Source organism: Mustelus asterias, chromosome 5 (assembly GCF_964213995.1).
Source record: "Mustelus asterias chromosome 5, sMusAst1.hap1.1, whole genome shotgun sequence".
Classification (NCBI taxonomy): domain Eukaryota; kingdom Metazoa; phylum Chordata; class Chondrichthyes; order Carcharhiniformes; family Triakidae; genus Mustelus; species Mustelus asterias.
The window spans coordinates 117,134,232-117,153,245 of NC_135805.1; the positions used below are offsets into that span (position 1 = coordinate 117,134,232).

General features: G+C 43.6%; 1 protein-coding gene across 1 annotated transcript in view; it reads right to left on the reverse strand.

Moving 5' to 3' along the window:
* Positions 1-19,014, reverse strand: part of mcph1 (microcephalin 1) — a 334,501-nt gene that overhangs the window by 243,952 nt on the left and 71,535 nt on the right. The window contains exon 11 of the mRNA XM_078213236.1: positions 5,914-5,951. Coding sequence (XP_078069362.1) covers positions 5,914-5,951 — 38 coding nt within the window. The remainder of the gene's footprint in view (positions 1-5,913; positions 5,952-19,014) is intronic.

Here is a 19,014-nt window from a genome sequence, read left to right on the forward strand (position 1 = left end):
ACACCAGCCTGGAAAGTGTTGGAATAGTTCACATAAGCATGGAACAGGGTTTTGGTGGTGGCAATGGATGAAGTAAGCAATTCTGCAGGGGTAAAAGGAAGCAGTTTTCACGATGAATAATAAATGGCCTTGGAGCTCAGTTCAAGGTCAAACATGTCACCAAGGTTGAGAATAGTCTTGGTCAGCCCGACTGTGTGGCCAGGTAGTGGGTGCAATCAGCGACAACGGAATGGAATGTTGTACAGTGACTGAAAACAATGGTTCTGGCCTTCTTGATGCTAAGTTGCAGTAAAAAATAGCTCATGAATGCAGAAGCTAACTCAGTGTCAATGGGTAATGTTACTGAGGGCAACTATGTGGCTGAGGTATCAAAAGGAGTCATCGCAGGAGATGCACTGACAATATTCGATAGATACGAGTGGAGCCATGCAAGGCTGGTCGCTTCAAAAGAGATAGACATGGCAGATTGTATCAAATGTTGTAGATGAGGCAATCAGATCATAGAGCGGCTAAGTATGTGGTCATCATCACACTGAATATCATTGGTGACATTAGCCAAGGCAGTTTCATGCTACTGGTAAGGAAGAAGCCAAACTAAAGAGAATCCACAAACTTCTTTCATGTAATAGAACATCCCAAAACTCTTCACAGAGGCTTCATTAAAAAATTATATTACCAAGCCACATAACAAGGGAACAGGTAAGATGACCAAAAGCTTGGTCAAGGAAGTAGGTTTTAAGCAGGACCTGAAAGGAGAGAGAATCAGAGAGGTTTCGGTGGAAATTTCAGAGCTTAGGGCCCAAGGAGTTGAAAGCATGAGGAATACTTGAGAGGCAAGAATTTGAAGAGTGCAGACGGTTGCCTGTAGGAGGTTACAGAGATGGTGAGGGTTGAGGCCATAGAAGGATGTGAAAAAAAGGAATAGGGTTTCAATATTGGAGAAGCAGCCTGCCAATTTGCAGAGAGAGAGAGAGATGTGGAGTTAGAATTCGATATTGCCAGTGCACATGTGAAAACTGGCATTGTGTTTTCAGAAAATTTCACCGAGGTAGAATCCCTACAGTACAGAAAGAGGCCATTCGGCCCATCGAGTCTGCACCGACCACAATCCCACCCAGGCCCTACCCACATATCCCTACATATTTATCCACTAATCCCTCTAACCTACGCATCTCAGGACACTAAGGGGCAATTTAGCATGGCCAATCAACCTAACCCACACATTCTTGGACTGTGGGAGGAAACCGGAGCACCCGGAGGAAACCCACACAGACACGAGGAGAATGTGCAAACTCCACACAGACAGTGACCCAAGCCGGGAATCGAACCCAGGTCCCTAGAGCTGTGAAGCAGCAGTGCTAACCACTGTGCTACTGTGCCTCCCCAAACAGCATGTAGCTGAGAAATAGGACAAGGTGAAAGAAAGATCTTTGGGGAACACTGGAGATAACTGCATGATCGGGAAGAGAAGCCAGAAATATCAAGCAAAGGATGTACACACAATAAAAAGGTAATTATATATTCAAGGATCATAGATAAGAGGGGGAAGTTCGAGATCAGGGTAATTCCTGAAAGGAAACAATATATAAGTGAATTTTCTGACATGCACATAATGATCTCCATTCAAACAGGATGGGGGCCAGAGACCGAACAGAGAGAGCTATGAACATTTTGGACAAGCATTGGGCCAAAAAATTTAGTTCTGACCAAAGTGGCCAAGGGGATCAGAGTTCAGAAGCAGACTTCATAAAATGGAGTTGGAGGTTATGGGTGGAGATCACAGGTTAAGATAGGAGACAACCTCAAGGGTAACAGGAACATTAAGGTTTGAAGATCATCAGTGGTAGCGAGTAAAATGGTTCTGAGAAGTCGTGCCAAAAGACATATGCCGGGATTCTCTGGCCTCCCTGCGATGTTTTTCTTGGCGGTGGGAGGTAGCGGATCGTTGGCTGGTGGTGGGATCTTCTGGTCCCACTCTGTCAATGGGATTTCCCACTGATCCTGCCTGCACCACCACATGCAACGGGGGTGCACTATCGGCGGGACCAGAAGATCCCGCCGGCGTGGACAGCCGGAAGATTGCTTCCCCTGTCTCAAACATTTGAGACAAATACATTGATGAGATGCACACAGTTGGTTTTAGAAGTGAGAAAATTGTGGATGCTGCACTCGACAGCAAGACAGGGGATGCTAAATGAAGAACATAGGAAGGGCACAAGCCTTCCAAGCCTGGGGTGCGAGCAGGGGAAAAAGCTGGCTAGGATGCAATAGGAAAAGAGATAGAGGGCAATGGGGACATGTGGAATGGGGTGTGCTTGGAGGTGGAAGGATGTGGAACGGGAAGAGAAGAAAAGAAGAAAAGAAAAGCTTACAAAAGGTTCAGGGAGCTAGGGTAATGTTAGAGATCTTGAAGAGTTTACGTCTAATAGGAAGGATCTTAAGAAGGAAACTAGGAGAGCCAGAAGAGGTCATGAGAAGGCCTTGGCAGGCAAGATCAAGGAAAACCCCAAGGCATTCTACAAGTATGTGAAGAGCAAGAGGATAAGATGTGAAAGAATAGGACCTATCAAGTGTGACGGTGGGAAAGTTTGTATGGAACCGGAAGAAATAGCTGAGGTACTTAATGAATACTTTACTTCAGTATTCACTATGGAAAAGGATCTTGGTGGTTGTAGTGCAGAATTGCAGCGGACTGAAAAGCTTGAGCATGTAGATATTAAGAAAGAGGGTGTGTTGGAGCTTTTGAAAAGCATCAAGTTAGATAAGTCGCCGGGACTGGATGAGATGTACCCCAGGCTACTGTGGGAGGCGAGGGAGGAGATTGCTGAGCCTCTGGCGATGATCTTTGCGTCATCAATGGAGACGGGAGAGGTTCCGGAGGATTGGAGGATTGCGGATGTTGTTTCTTTATTCAAGAAAGGGAGTAGAGATAGCCCTGGAAATTATAGACCAGTGAGTCTAACCTCAGTGGTTGGTAAGTTGATGGAGAAGATCCTGAGAGGCAGGATTTATGAACATTTGGAGAGGTATAATATGATTAAGAATAGTCAGCATGGCTTTGTCAAAGGCAGATCATGCCTTACAAGCCTGATTGAATTTTCTGAGGATGTGACTAAACACATTGATGAAGGAAGAGCAGTAGATGTAGTATATATGGACTTCAGCAAGGCATTTGATAAGGTGCCCCATGCAAGGCTTATTGAGAAAGTGAGGGGGCATGGGATCCAAGGGGACATTGCTTTGTGGATCCAGAACTGGCTTGCCCACAGAAGGCAAAGAGTGGTTATAGATGGGTCATATTCTGCATGGAGGTCGGTCACCAGTGGAGTGCCCCAGGGATCTGTTCTGGGACCCTTACTCTTTGTGATTTTCATAAATGACCTGGATGAGGAAGTGGAGGGATGGGTTGGTAAGTTTGCTGATGACACAAAGGTTGGAGGTGTTGTGGATAGTGTGGAGGGATGTCAGAAGTTGCAGCGAGACATTGATAGGATGGAAGACTGGGCGGAGAAGTAGCAGATGGAGTTCAACCCAGATAAATGTGAGGTGGTTCATTTTGGCAGGTCAAATAGGATGGCAGAATATAATATTAATGGTAGAACTCTTGGCAGAGTGGAAGATCAGGAGGATCTTGGGGTCCGAGTTCATAGGACGCTCAAAGCAGCTGTGCAGATTGAGGCTGTGATTAAGAAGGCATATGGTGTTTTGGCCTTCATCAATCGAGGAATTGAGTTTAGGAGTCGTGAGATAATGTTGCAGCTATATAAGACCCTGGTCAGCCCACACTTGGAGTACAGTGCTTAGTTCTGGTCGCCTCATTACAGGAAGGATGTGGAAGCCATAGAAAGGGTGCAGAGGAGATTGACAAGGATGTTGCCTGGGTTGGGGAGCATGCCTTATGAGGATAGGTTGAATGAGCTCGGCCTTTTCTCCTTGGAGAGACGAAGGATGAGGGGTGACCTGATAGAGGTGTATAAGATGTTGAGAGGTATTGATCGAGTGGATAGTCAGAGGCTTTTTCCAAGGGCTGAAATGGTTGCCACAAGAGGACACAGGTTTAAGGTGCTGGGGAGTCGGTACAGAGGAGATGTCAGGGGTAAGTTTTTCACTCAGAGGGTGGTGGGTGCGTGGAATGGGCTGCCAGCAACGGTGGTGGAGGCGGATTCGATAGGGTCTTTCAAGAGACTTTTAGATAAGTACGTGGAACTTAGTAAGATAGAGGGTTATAGGTAAGCCTAGTAATCGCTAAGGTAGGGACATATTCGGCACAACTTTGTGGGCTGAAGGGCCTGTATTGTGCTGTAGTTTTTCTATGTTTCTATAAAAGGACTGGAGGAAAGGCAAGAGCGGTGGGCTTGGGTTCACATTGCAGCCAATATGCAAATACAAGATAAATCAGACACTTCATAAACAAGAGCTAGAAAATTAGACATAGATCCACAGAGGAGGAGTTAATGACCGGAGGTAGCCAGTCCAGTGTTCACCTGTGGATAGGCAAGGGAGATTGCAAGAGAGATATCATAGCCTGGAGGCTACAAAGAGAATGGGGGAAGTGTGGAGTCAGCAGAAGAATTTTTGAAAATACATGGAAAACTTCCAAATAAAGCATTTGAATCCTTTACAAGGAACACAGGAATTGGATGGGAAAGAAGAACTCAAGAAGAATGTATTGTGCATGTCTGAGAGCACCAATTACAGGAATTCAAATTCATACACCAGCTGATGTGATTCAACCATGATTCACATTAGATGAGGAGGCTAATCAGACAGCTCAGTGACTCAGAAAGAAACCACACTGAATCAGCTGCAGAAAAATGGTTTTGATGCAGGAAATGCTGCTGCTGCTCAAGTGCCTGAACAAGAGGAACCAGAGGAATTAGCCAGGCTAACTGAGCAATAATAGTCTAGAGAAGAGAGTGAGATTTAGAATCTAGCACAACTAATTTCATTATTAGTAGGGCAGAGTGTAATATATTAACTGAGTACAAAGGAAGATGGTTGTGGTTGTTGGAGGTCAATCATCACAGTTTCAGGACATCACTGAGGACCAACCATCTTCAGCTGCTTCATCAATGACCTTCCTTGCATTTTAATGGCAGAAGGAAGGATGTTTGCTGATGATTGCACAATATTTAGCAGCATTCGCAACTCCTCAGATGCTGAAGCAGTCCATGCCCATATGCAGTAAGACTTCGGTAACAGTCAGGCTTTGGCTGGCAAGTAATATTTTTGCTACACAAGTGCCAGGCACTGATCATCTCTAAGAAGAGAAGATCCCACCATCTCTCCAGTTCCAGAACCTGGAAACTTCCAAAACATTATCATTTTATCACTCCTTCATTATTTACTCTTTACAACCTGGATGGTGTTACACAGACGTTGGACTTTAATTTTATCATATTACCTTAAAAAAACAGGAGTTCAATTGAGATCTAAATAAGTTAGAATTCAACATTTAGTTTGCCAAGGTCAAGTGTGTTATGTATTACGTCTGGGTTCTACTTACTGAACCAGGAATCACTGTCCTCAAGAGGGTTTTGGAGGAAACAAAGAGAAAAACAACCAGAAATTCGTTCAGTTTGAAAAATGGGACAGTTTGCTGCTGTTTCAATGGGCGGCATCTTATTTCATCTCCGGTTTCTTGCAATAAAACAATTTCAAAGCAATATTATAGAGATTAATGTGTACAAAGTGAAAACCCTCTTCAGGCAACAAGTGTTGAAAACTAAGAACTGAAAAATTCACTACTGCTTTACACAAAGTTTTCAACTCAGCGTAATACATTTCTTATCACGTTAAATCTAGCTTCTTTCTGAACATACCATAGCATACAGCTGCCAACTTTCCAAGGTCATAGGCTTTTATTAAGGTTCAGGGAAAATAAAAATTAACAAAAAGAAATCTAGCACTTACTCTGAGGGCATGCTCGTCATGACTAGTGTTCTGCTTGGCTACAAAAATAAAGAAAATCAGTATTAATTCTTAAAGCCTATAATCATTCCTGGTCATGCTGATAAACACAATTACATCAAAGATCTTGCAAGAAATGGAACAGCAGATTGCGGTCAAAGAGCTTGTTGCAATTTGCTTATTAAAACAGTTTCATGTTATACAAAAAAATACTTTCAGGGCTCTGATGAAAGATCACAGACCTGAAACATTAACTCTGTTTCTCTTTGCACAGATGCTGCCTGAACTGCTGAGGATTTTCCATTTTAAATCTCATTTCCAACATCTACAGTACTTTGCTTTCTTACTTTCACAATACTGCATAGAAGGATAGTTTTTATTAATATGACCAGTTTCTGTTTATGGTCATGAGTAAGGAACTATACTTGCATGTGCTGGAATTAAAATATAATACTTTTTAAAATTCATTCAAGGGATTTGAACATTGTTCAAGACTATTGAATTGAGCTAACTTCTTGAAATTCTGAAGTCCTTGTGGGAGAAATACTCCCACATTGCTTTTAGATGGGAATTCTAGCATCTTGATCCAGCAGTGGTGAAGAAACAAGAACATATTTCCAAGTCAGGATGTTGTGTGACTTGGAGTGAAATATGCAGGTGGTCCTTTATCCATGGCCAATGCCCTTGTTCGGAGGTCGTTGAGGCTGCGGGTTAGAAAAACCCCAATGAGCCTGCAGTGCAACTTGTAAATGGTACACACTGTGGTCATCATGTTTAGATTGGTAGATAGGATGCTGATTAAGTAGGCTGCTTTGTCTTGGATGGTTCTTCAATGCTGTTGGAGACACACTCATCCAGGCAAGTCAAGAATCTTGAACCACACTCTTGACTTGCGCCTTGTCAATAATGGACAGATCTTGGTGGTGTTAGGAGGTGAATTCCTCGCCACAGGATTTCCAGCCTCTGGCCTGTTCTTGTAACCATAGTATTTATATGGCTGGTTCAATGCAGTTTCTGGTGAATTGTAACCCCAGAATGTTGATACTGGGGGGATTCAGCAATGATAATGCCATTGAATGTTAAGGAAGATCGAGTTATGAACCACATTGATGCTAAATGTGAGGGTATCCCAAAACCCAGAACGCTAACTTGGAACATTGGTCCATAGTGGTGAATGTGTTTTTTTGGTGTTATGTGAGGAACAATGTACAACCTAGTGAGAAAACAGTCGTCATTGTGTGAACAATTGAAGAATATTCATTAACTTGGAAAAAAAACAAAACACACAGAACAAGAAGGACTATAATACTCTACGACCCTTAAGGATATTAATTACTATGCACACATCATTTTACATGAAACTATCCCTTGATCCCCAAATACCGACGTTTTATCTGAACTCTGAGACACCCCTTTACCCAAACAACATCCAATATTAAGTAACACTATGAACTATTTCCCCGAAGACTCACTCTCTAGATTAGAGAGTGAGCCTTATTGATGGCCTTTGGTGACTGTCGGTGGGTGTCATGTGGGTTTCCTCTGGGTGCTTCCATTTCCTCCTACAGCCCAAAGATGTGCAGGTTAGGTGGATTAGCCATGGTAAATGCACTGGGTTATGTGAATAGGGCGGGGGAGATGGCCTGGGTAAGATCCTCTATCAATGAGTCGGTGCAGACTCGATGGGCCAAATGTTCTCCTTCTGCACTGTTGGGATTCAATGGATGGGAGGAACTGTCAAATGAAATTATGAAGCTGTTCTGCCTATTTAATGAATGATTAGCAAACACTTTCAGGAACCTGGCAAAAAATAACAATTAAAGGCAAGGAAACTTCATGTATGAAGCATAAAAAAGGTACTGCCTGAGATGCAAAGTGAATTATTTTCTGCATTATGTTTGACCAAATACGTTCACTATCTATCAGCAAAGAGTTGTGTGTGTTTGGCTGGAGCTCCTTTCTGATCTTTCTTCCGTTCAATGGTAAAACACCAAAATAGCATCTTCCTTGTTGCATCAGTTCTTAGCAATACTTTAAAAAAAAATCAGGATATGTCCTTTGCATTCTACAACAATGCACACACGTAAACATGTAAAATGTTGAGTTGCTACAATTAGTTTTCATAAATAGAAGGGGAACAAATCACTGAGCTCATATATGTTCTCCCAGTTTGTTGTCCAAAAAAGCTTTTCACCTTTTGAATCCTAATTCTCCATCATTTGTTGATAGAGCTCAATATTGACATCTTGAGAGATTATTTCCCATTTAAACATCCAATTGAATCTGTGTCCATTGTATTCGAAGCATTGTATTCTACATTTCGCAAACATTTGAACAGGAGTAGAGTCATAGAGGTTTACAGCATGGAAACAGGTCCTTCAGCCCAACTTGTCCATGCCACACTTTTTTTTTAAAAACCCTAAACTAATCCTAATTGCCCGCATTTGGCCCATATCCATCTATACCCATCGTACCCATGTAACTAACCGCCTCTACTACTGGCTCTGGCAGCTTGTTCCAGACACTCACCACCCTTTGTATGAAAAAATTGCCCCTCTGGACACTTTTGTATCTCTCCCGTCTCACCTTAAACCTATGCCCTCTAGTTTTAGACGCCCCTACCTTTGGGAAAAGATATTGACTATCTACCTTGTCTATGTCCCTCATTATTTTATAGACCTCTATAAGGTCACCCCTCAGCCTCCTACGCTCGAGAGAAAAAAGTCCCAGTCTATCCAGCCTCTCCTTATAACTCAACCCATCAAGTCCTGGTAGCATCTTAGTAAATCTTTTCTGCCCTCTTTCCAGTTTAATAATATCCTTTCTATAATACGGTGACCAGAATTGCACACAGTATTCCAAGTGTGGCCTTAGCAATGTCTTGTACAACTTCAACAAGATATTCCAACTCCTGTATTCAATGTTCTGACCAATGAAACCAAGCATGCCGAATGCCTTCTTCACCACTCTGTCCACCTGTGATTCCACTTTCAAGGAGCTATGAACATGTACCCCTCGATCTCTTTGTTCTGTAACTCTCCCCAATGCCCTACCATTAACTGAGTAAGTCCCTGCCCTGGTTCAATCTACCAAAATGCATTACCTCACATTTGTCTAAATTAAACTCCATCTGCCATTCATCAGCCCACTGGCCCAATTGATCAAGATCCCGTTGCAACTTTCTTCACTGTCCACTATGCCACCAATCTTAGTGTCATCTGCAAACTTACTAACCATGCCTCCTTAATTCTCATCCAAATCATTAATCTAAATGACAAATAACAGTGGACCCAGCACTGATCCCTGAGTCACACTGCTGGTCACAGGCCTCCAGTTTGAAAAACCACTCTCTGCAACCAGTTGTCAAGAAGCCAATTTTGTATCCATTTAGATACCTCACCCTGAATCCCATGAGATTTAACCTCATGCAACTACCTACCATGCAGTACCTTGTCAAAGACCTTGCTAAAGTCCATGTAGACAACATCAACTGCACTGCCCTCATCAACCTTCTTGGTTACCCCTTCAAAAAACTCAATCAAATTTGTGAGACATGATTTTCCACTCACAAAGCCATGCTGACTGTCCCGAATCAGTCCTTGCATCTCTAAATGCCTGTAGATCCTGTCTCTCAAAAGACCTTCCAACAATTTACCCACCACAGATGTGAGGCTCACTGGCCAGTAGTTCCCAGGTTTCTCCCTGCAGCCCTTTTTAAACAAAGGCACAACATTTGCCACTCTCCAATCTTCAGGCACCTCACCCGTGACTATCGATGATTCAAATATCTCGGCTCGGGGACCCACAATTTCCTTCCTCGCCTCCCACAATGTCCTGGGATAAACTTCATCAGGTCCTGGGGATTTATCTAGCTTGATGCACTTTAAGACTTCCAGCACCTCCTTCTCTGTAATATGTACACTCCTCAAGACATCACTATTTATTTCCCCAGGTTCCCTAACATCCATGCTTTTCTCAACAGTAAATAACTGATGAGAAATATTCATTTACCCATCTCTTGTGGATCCGCACATAGATGACCTTGTTGATCCTTAAGAGGCCCTACTCTCTCCCTCGTTACTCTTTTGCCCTTTATGTATTTGGAGAAGCTCTTTGGATTCCCCTTTGCCTTATCTGCCAAAACAATCTCGTGTCCTCTTTTTGCCCTCCTGATTTCTCTCTTAACTCTACTCCTACAACCCTATACTCTTCAAGGGGATTCACTTGATCCCAGCTGCCTATGCATGTCATGTGCCTCTTTCTTCTTCTTGACCAGGGCCTCAATATCCTGAGTCATCCAGGGTTCCCTACTTCTGCCAGCCTTGCCCTTCACTCGAGGAGGAGTGTGTTTACCCTGAACCCTGGTTAACACACTTTTGAAAGCATGCCACTTACCAGACATCCCTTTGCCTTCCCACAGACTCCCCCAATTAACTTTGAAATTTCCTGCCTGATACCATCAAAATTGGCCTTGCCCCCATTTAGAATTTTAATTTTTGGGCCAGACCTATTATTCTCCATAGCTATTTTAAAACCAATAGAATTATGGTCACTGGTCCCAAAGTGATCCCTCACTAACACTTCTGTCACCTGCCCTTCCTTATTTCCCAAGAGGGGGTCAAGTTTTGCCCCCTCTCTAGTCGGGCCATCCACATACTGAATGAGAAATTCCTCCTGAATACACTCAACAAATTTCTCTCCATCCAACCCTCTAATACTATGGCTGTCCCAGTCATTGTTCGGAAAGTTAAAATCTCCGGCTATTACCACCCTATTTTTCTTGGAGCGAGCTGTAATCTCCTTACATATTTGCTCCTCAATTTCCCAGTGACTATTTGGGGGCCTATAGTACAACCCTATCAAAGTGATTTCCCCCTTCTTATTTCTCAGTTTTACCCATATAGACTCAGTGGCCGAACCCTTGGATATATCCCCTCTCAGTATGGCCATGATGTTTTCCCTGATCAAAAGTGCAACTCCCCCTTCTCTCTTGCCTCCTGTTCTACTTTTCCGACAGCATCTGTACCCTGGAACATTGAGTTGCCAATCCTGTCCCTCTCTTAGCCATGTTTCAGTAATTGCTATAATATCCCAATCCCATGTACCCATCCATGCCCTGAGCTCATCTGCCTTGCCCGTCAGGCCTCTTGCATCGAAATAAATGCAGTTTAATCTGGACTTCCCTTGCTCTCTCTCGTGCTTTTGCCTGATCTGTCTGGTTCTAGGATTACTGACACTGCCTTTACTACTTAATGTGCTCTCTTTAACTTCATAGAATCATCATAGAAACCCTACAGTGCAGAAGGAGGCCATTCGGCCCATCGAGTCTGCACCGACCACATTCCCACCCAGGCCCTACCCCCATATTCCTACATATTTACCCGCTAATCCCTCTAACCTACACATCTCAGGACACTAAGGGGCAATTTTAGCATGGCCAATCAACCTAACCAGCAATTCTTTGGATTGTGGGAGGAAACCGGAGCACCCGGAGGAAACCCACGCAGACACGAGGAGAATGTGCAAACTCCACACAGACAGTGACCCAAGCCGGGAATCGAACCCAGGTCCCTAGAGCTGTGAAGCAGCAGTGCTAACCACTGTGCTACCGTGCCACCCAGTCTGTGCTGTCCTCAAACTTCTCTTCTGTCTCCCTACTGCTTTGGATCCCACCCCCCTGCCAAACTAGTTTAAACCCTCCTGAGTGGCTCTCGCAAATCTCCCTGCCAGGATTTTCGTCCCCCTCCAGTTCAGGTGTAACCCGTCCCTCTTGAACAGGTCAGCCCTTCCCCAGAAAAGATCCCAATGATCCAAAAATCTAAATCCCTGCCCCCTGCACCAGGGCGGCACGGTAGCACAGTGGTTAGCACTGCTGCTTCACAGCTCCAGGGACCTGGGTTCGATTCCCGGCTTGGGTCACTGTCTGTGTGGAGTTTGCACATTCTCCTCGTGTCTGCATGGGTTTCCTCCGGGTGCACCAGTTTCTTCCCACAGTCCAAAGATGTGCGGGTTAGGTTGATTGGCCGTGCTAAAAATTGCCCCTTAGAGTCCTGAGATGTGTAGGTTAGAGGGGTTAGCGGGTAAATATGTAGGGATATGGGGGTAGGGCCTGGGTGGGATTGTGGTCGGTGCAGACTCAAAGGGCCGAATGGCCTCCTTCTGCACTGTAGGGTTTCTATGATTTCAGCCCCTCAAGCTTGCTCCACCATTCAATTAGATCATGGTTGGCCGACATCTCAACTCCATTTACTTGTCATGCCTTATATCATTGATATCTTAATTAATAAAAACAGCTCACAGCCAGGAAGTTAGGACCTATTTCATGGACAAGGGGTCGCATAACATCTTTAACTTCTGAGAGATGCTATAGTGTTGCATCTTAGTCTTAGAGCCAAGGCATTGCAGGGAACCTTTGTAAAGGCAGTTTAAATATCATTACCAGGAAAAGAAATTTCCCAGACTGGAGCATCCGCATTGTATTGTGTGGTAACTATAAGTCGGATTTGACTTAGAGTTGCTTAACTTGGATGTTGTTTCGGAAAGGGAAGTCTTAGTGAGTTCAGGGATCATAGATGTGTTTTGGAACAAGGGCTAATTTCTACATAAACTGGGTGTGTTTAGCTATTCATGATCATAAGTGTCTTAGAGTACCTAATCCTTTTTGTTGTTTATTTTTCCTTTTTATAAGTTAATAAATATTCTTAATTAATTGTTTATACAACAACTGAACTGGTTCCTCTCTCGGGTTTTACTTTCTAATATTCCAAAAAAATTATACATCACCGCGAACCAATGTTTCAAATTGAGACACTCTGACAGGTATCGTCAGCATGGTTTGTGACACCTGACAGTTTTGACTGGTTAACTTTCGAGGCACATCTGACATTGGTGGCCAGTGCCTCATGTACCTGGAGGTCATGAGACTGCCAACAGGGTGGCATGGTGGCACTGCCGTTAGCACTGCTGCCTCACAATGCCAGGGATCCAGTTTCGATTCACGGCTTGGGTCACTGTCTGTGCGGAGTCTGCACCTTCTCCTCATGTCTGCGCAGGTTTCCACCGGGTGCTCCGATTTCCTCCCACAGTTCGAAGGACATGCTAGTTAGGTGCATTGGCCATGCTTAAATTCTCCCTCAGTGTTCCTGAACAGGTGCCGGAGTGTAGCGACTCAGAGATTTTCACAGTAACTTCATTGTAATGTTAATGTAAGCCTTCTTGTGATACTAATAAATAAACTTTAGTTGGTGGTTGCAGCATCATGCTGGAGTTGGTGGAGAACAAAAACAGTGGAAGGTGAGGAGTGCTGAACAAAGTTACTCTGGAAGGAGAGATTGTTTAGTGAGGGATGGCAAGAAAAGGATCGGGTGGCATGGGGATCGTGATGGTCTCGGAGAAGTGGCATGGAGTGTGGATGAGACAATGTAATTGGTTTAGACTGGCAAAATGGCTGGGGTAATTATTTGATTGAAGTTATTATGTGTTATCATTGAAAATGCTAAAAATTAAGATTCCTGAGATTTGAATGAAAAGATTTTTGGATATCTGTCAGATTAATCAAATGTATACATAAACATTGATTCTATAGATGAAGATGGTAACAGTCTACAGTCTTCAGTGTTTCTAAACAGTCCAACTCCAGTACACATGCCTCTGTACTAAGAATCAAGATAGCAGCAGTAATAAAGTTGCTCCAAAACTTTAATTCTCAACAAGGACTTTGTCATGGGACCTATTGGTAGTTAGGAAGCTGTTTTTTTCGATGATAGATACTGAAATTATTCCTCAAATGATACTGGGCCCAACAGATATAAACCTGCCTTTAAGATTCAGGAAAACAGAGTTTCCAATTAAACTTTCATATTATAGCTGTCAGCCAACATCTTTTTAAACGTAAATCATTTTTTAAACTATGCAACTGTTTATTTATTTATTTTGTATTCATGAATATAGTTCGGTTGTGGTGTAACCCTGCATGTGGAATTTGTCTCACAGCGGTAATGTGGAACATTGAGGCGAAAGAAGAACCCAGACCAAAGATGAACTGCACTGTGACTGAAAGCGCAAAGCAAGATAGTCAATTTAGTCAAGTCAAAGCCTCGCCAGAATTAGCAAGGCCTGTAAAATGAATTCAATTGTGCAGAAGAACTGGCCTCGAACTGTGAGAAAGAAAGACTCCTTTTGCATTCGTTAGAGAGCCCTTCTCAAGGGCAACTAGGGATGGGCAATAAATGCTGGTCAGCCAGCGACGCCCATGTCCCATGAATGGATGAAAAAAAGGAGTCAAGGTGTTTGCCTGAACCAGTCAGGGGATTGATGACAGTGTAAGAGATAACTAAGCTGGGCCAAGCTGGTTCTATTCCTTCAAGCATGATCTAATGAGAGACTCAGGACATAAGAACAAGGGAAAAGACGTTGATGCAATTGAAAACCAATAAAGTGGTCTAAAAGACTTTACCTTCTATGGCACAGAGTCATAGCAAAGAAAGATATGACTCCACAGAATTATCTCTATTGTAGTATTGGAGGGATTTGACCCATTGCTCAGAAGATGTGCATGGAGGATTTGTCATCGGATTGACCAGCAAGGCAGACTCTGTCTCCCAGAGAAGCTAAGCAACCTCCATTATTGTATGTACTATTGATTCGTGGTTTAATAAAGGTGAATCACCATTGGTGAAACTTCATCCAAGTTATTGTGTGGTGTTCATAGAATCATAGAAACCTTACAGTGCAGAAGGAGGCCATTCGGCCCATCGGGTCTGCACCAAACACAATCCCACCCAGGCCCTACCCCCACATATTTTACCCGCTAATCCCTCTAATTTATGCATCCCAGGACTCTAAGGGGCAATTTTTTTTTTTCTAACCTGGCCAATCAACCTAACCCGCACATCTTTGGACTGTGGGAGGAAACCGGAGCACCCGGAGGAAACCCACGCAAACACGAGGAGAATGTGAAAACTCCACACAGACAGTGACCCAAGCCGGGAATTGAACCCGGGACCCTGGAGCTGTGAAGCAGCAGTGCTAACCACTGTGCTGATATCCAGAATAAAGACAGAGACCTTTAGACCAGGTAGAGGGGATGAGAATAACTGTAAACAAATCACATGGCCAGAAGCAAAAACAGAAAATGCTGGAAAATTTCAGCAGGTCTGACAGCATCTGTGGGGAGAGAATCGAACCAATGTTTCAAGTGGATGACCCTTTGTTAGAGCTCTGACTCATCCAGACTCGAAACATTGGCTCTCTTCTCTCCCCACAGATGTTGTCAGACCTGCTGAGATTTTCCAGCATTTTCTGTTTCAGATTCCAGCATCCGCAGTATTTTGTTTTCATCAGATGGCCAGACACGGAACAAGACCTGTATTTACATCCCTCGGTCTGTTTTCACACAAAAACAACTTTATGCAGTATTTTGCCAGAGTTAAAAGTTTTCAATATTGAAAATATTGAAGGCTTTGGTGAAATAATAACTAGAAATCCTGTATTTAAGGAAGTCCTGTTACAATAAAGATACACAATTGACCCAAATGATTTGCAATCTACTCACGTCTCATGATACTTAATCCCATCATCAAACTGGCGCATCACCATGTCCTGGACTTTTACCAATGTCAGCACCTCTTTCTTAAATCAGGATCCCCAAAACTGAGCATAATACACCAAACAGCATCTTTACAACTGCTTCTATATTCACGTGAATTCTTTTTTAAAAATCATGTTTTGCAGTTAGTTTCAACAATTTTTATTTATCAGAAACCCCAGATCCCTTCGCTCATTTATTCCCATCCAGTAATTCCCGATTAAATTATTTTTCCTTTTGCTATTTCTATATCCATGTTATCTTAGCTCACAGTGCTCAGCCTCATCTGCTATCATTAGGTCTATTCATAATCCATCTAGGGTTTTTACAGTCTGCTGCTTGTATTTTCATACCTTAGTATCAGTTACAAACTTGGATATTCTCCCCCAAATTTCCAACTCCAGACCACTTCTGCTCGAATGAAAGGCTGAGACATCCTGCAGCACATTGCTGGGCAAAACCAACTACTATTTTTGATAAATGGCATAATGTTTGCAACCTTTCAATTCACATATATTCAAAGTAGATGCCCATTTAAGACTAGAAAAGACTTGTGCCTTTTGGCCAATAATGCAAAATCCCTACTCTTGAAAATTCATGACAAAAGTTGTAAGAATATTACTGTCAGTATCGGGGGGAGTTGGAGAGGGTGGGGGAGTTGGGGGGATTGGGATGTGGGGTTTGGGGAGTTGGAGGGGTGGGGGAGTTGGGGGGTGGGGAGCCTGAACTCGCCGGCTGTTGAGCTCTTGGCTGCCAGTGCACTTCGAAATCTCCTGCCCATCACCCACTATCCGCCCCACAGACGTTGGGCCCCCCCCGCCAATCAATTATGTTGGTCTACCCTCCCCCAATGCCCCCACCAACCCACTGATCATTCTTTGTGCTGGTCTCCTGCCCCAAACTGCCCCACCGACATTGCCGATCATCCCCCCCACCACCCCGCAGAGTTCCCTTCCCTCCCCAATCACCCCCTATGGAGCTCCCCCTTCCCTCCTATGGGTACGGAGCTTCCCCCTTGCCTCCCCCACATCATAGCCCCATCTCCAAAGGTTCCATTCCCACTCAAGCCCCACCCCCTTGTCACTGCTCCTGGTACAGTTATGGTGCCCAGTGGGCACTGCCCGGCCCTGACCCCAACCATCCAGGGGCTTCAATGGCCGTTGATCCCCCTGGTGAGGCCATTACATTTGTTCTCCAACGATGGAGACCAGCAGTGATTCTCGCCAGTCAGAAGCTTGGTGGTGAGGAGGTAAGTGCTAGTGAGCCCGAATGACAGCATCCGGAACTCACTAAGGCATGTCATAAATATTTAAAATGCCAATTTTGCCAGCAAAACAGGTCTGGCAGATCGAGGGAGGTGTGAAACTGGGTGCGTTTTTCACCTCACCCGATCGTACCACCTCACCTCACCGAACGACGGACTGGATGAGATCTAAGATCGTGCCCTATATCAATATTTTGACTGAAAATGGAACTAGTCACAATTCCCTCAATTGAGGGGCTGAACAGCCTACCTCTGTTTGTATTTCCTATCATTGTATTCAAGTTCTTTTCCACCATTCATCAATAAACCTGCACAGATCCATTTTGGGATATCAACTTTGATAAGCAGTATTTTTCCTGGTACTAAACATGTTGCTTCTGGAATATTGTATCTTGGTATCTCTGTTCACCTTCCAATATTCCCAATATGTTACTCAAAAATGAAGAAGCCTTATAAATATTTAAAAAGCTAATACATACAAAACCAAACTGCAGAAAATACATGCAATTTGAAGACATAAATATGTTGACAGTTAGAATGATGTATTGCTATGTAATGATGTAGAAAATGACTGCAATCTCTTTCCTGGAAAGTTTTATTGTCTTGACTGTAATATTCAAACAGTAGGACAGAATACTTTTGCTCAGTGTATTAAGAAACCCTGGATTACTACAGGGATTTTAAGATCAATTCAAACAATTAATAAACTCTATCACCAGAACTCCACCACCTCGCTCGCCACAGAATTAGGGCAGACGAGGGTCCGACAATGGAAATCTCTGCTGACCTCGGGTGGGAATTTCCGGTCTCGCTCGAGAGAGGTTCTAAAATCCCACCCACCATATTTAGCCCGCATGGTCCAAAGACATCTAATGTGGAGAAGTATAAACAACCGGTAACCAAGGTCACAAATATTATCAGAGTTTCAAAGAAGCTGTAATTGTGGGAAATTGAAAATTGCACTGTCTGCTTAAGGCTACAATACACCCATGTACCAGCAGAGCAGGTCCAGTATATTTTGGTTTTCTAAAGAAGGATCCACATTTTCCAGCATGCACAATTCTAATTCTGAATGCTTCTGGTTGAATATATTACTGTTCTTTTTCAAGAACTTTCCATCAAATAAATTTAAAAATGTCAGAGGTAATAGGTCTGAAACATGGCAAACTCGAAATGATGTATCGGGCAACACGTCAAAACAGGCTCAATTACAACATATCGCCTTTTCATGACAGTCGCTGCCACACTGATAAGGTTTTAAAGATCTCGTCTTTCAGTTCGTGAATGAGTTACGAAATGGATGAATGGATGGATGGCTGGGCAGATGCAAAGTCAGGTGGAGGAGTGATTGGGATGACTCAGGGGCAGAGCAGTTAATCAATTAGGTCAGGAGAGATGATTTAGGTGGTCATTTGTGGAGCTCAGTTCAGTTACGCTGGCTAACCAATGAGTTAGACCAGGTATTAACCAGCATAGTAAATTCCACGTAGCGGAGCAGCACAGTGACACAGTGGTTAGCACTGCTGTCTCACAGTGCCAGGAACCTAGGTTCAATTCCAGCCTCAGATGACTGTGTGGAGTTTGCATGTTCTCCCCGTGCCTGTGTGGGTTTCCTCTGGGTGCTCCAGTTTCCTCCCACAGTCCAAAGATGTGCAGGTTAGGTGGATTAGCCATGCTAAATTGCCTCTTCGTGTCAGGAGACTGGCAAGGTCAATACATGGGATTACGGGGGTAGGGCGTGGGTAGGATTGTTGTCAGTGCAGGCTCAAAGGGCTGAATGGCCTCCTCCTGCACTGCAGGGATTCTATGATTTGGCGTCTCTGAAATTGAGTGCAGTGTCAGAGACTCTCAAGGAGGGTCGGGACAGCAGAAATCAGCTCATCAGAAATGTAAACATCCTGGGCAATTTCAGCGATTCTATGTGCATCAGCATTATGTGTGGGTTACTGTGCACAAATTGGCTGTTATATTTGCCCACACAACAATGACTGTGTTTTGAGGGTGCTTCATTGGAGCATCCTCAAGGTGCTGGAAGTGCTCTGCAATTGCAAATTTAATTCCCTCTGTTTTTATTCATTTTGACTTTTGTTGATGCCTATTTTCCAACCAGTCTGCATTTTCTCATACTTTTTATAACTAATACATGTCCTTTAAAACAGATCCTAACTACCCTTGTAATTTACATCATGCCAGCAATGCTTTTTTTTGGTATTTTGGGGCAGAGTACATTTGATATTACAACAAAGAAACAAGC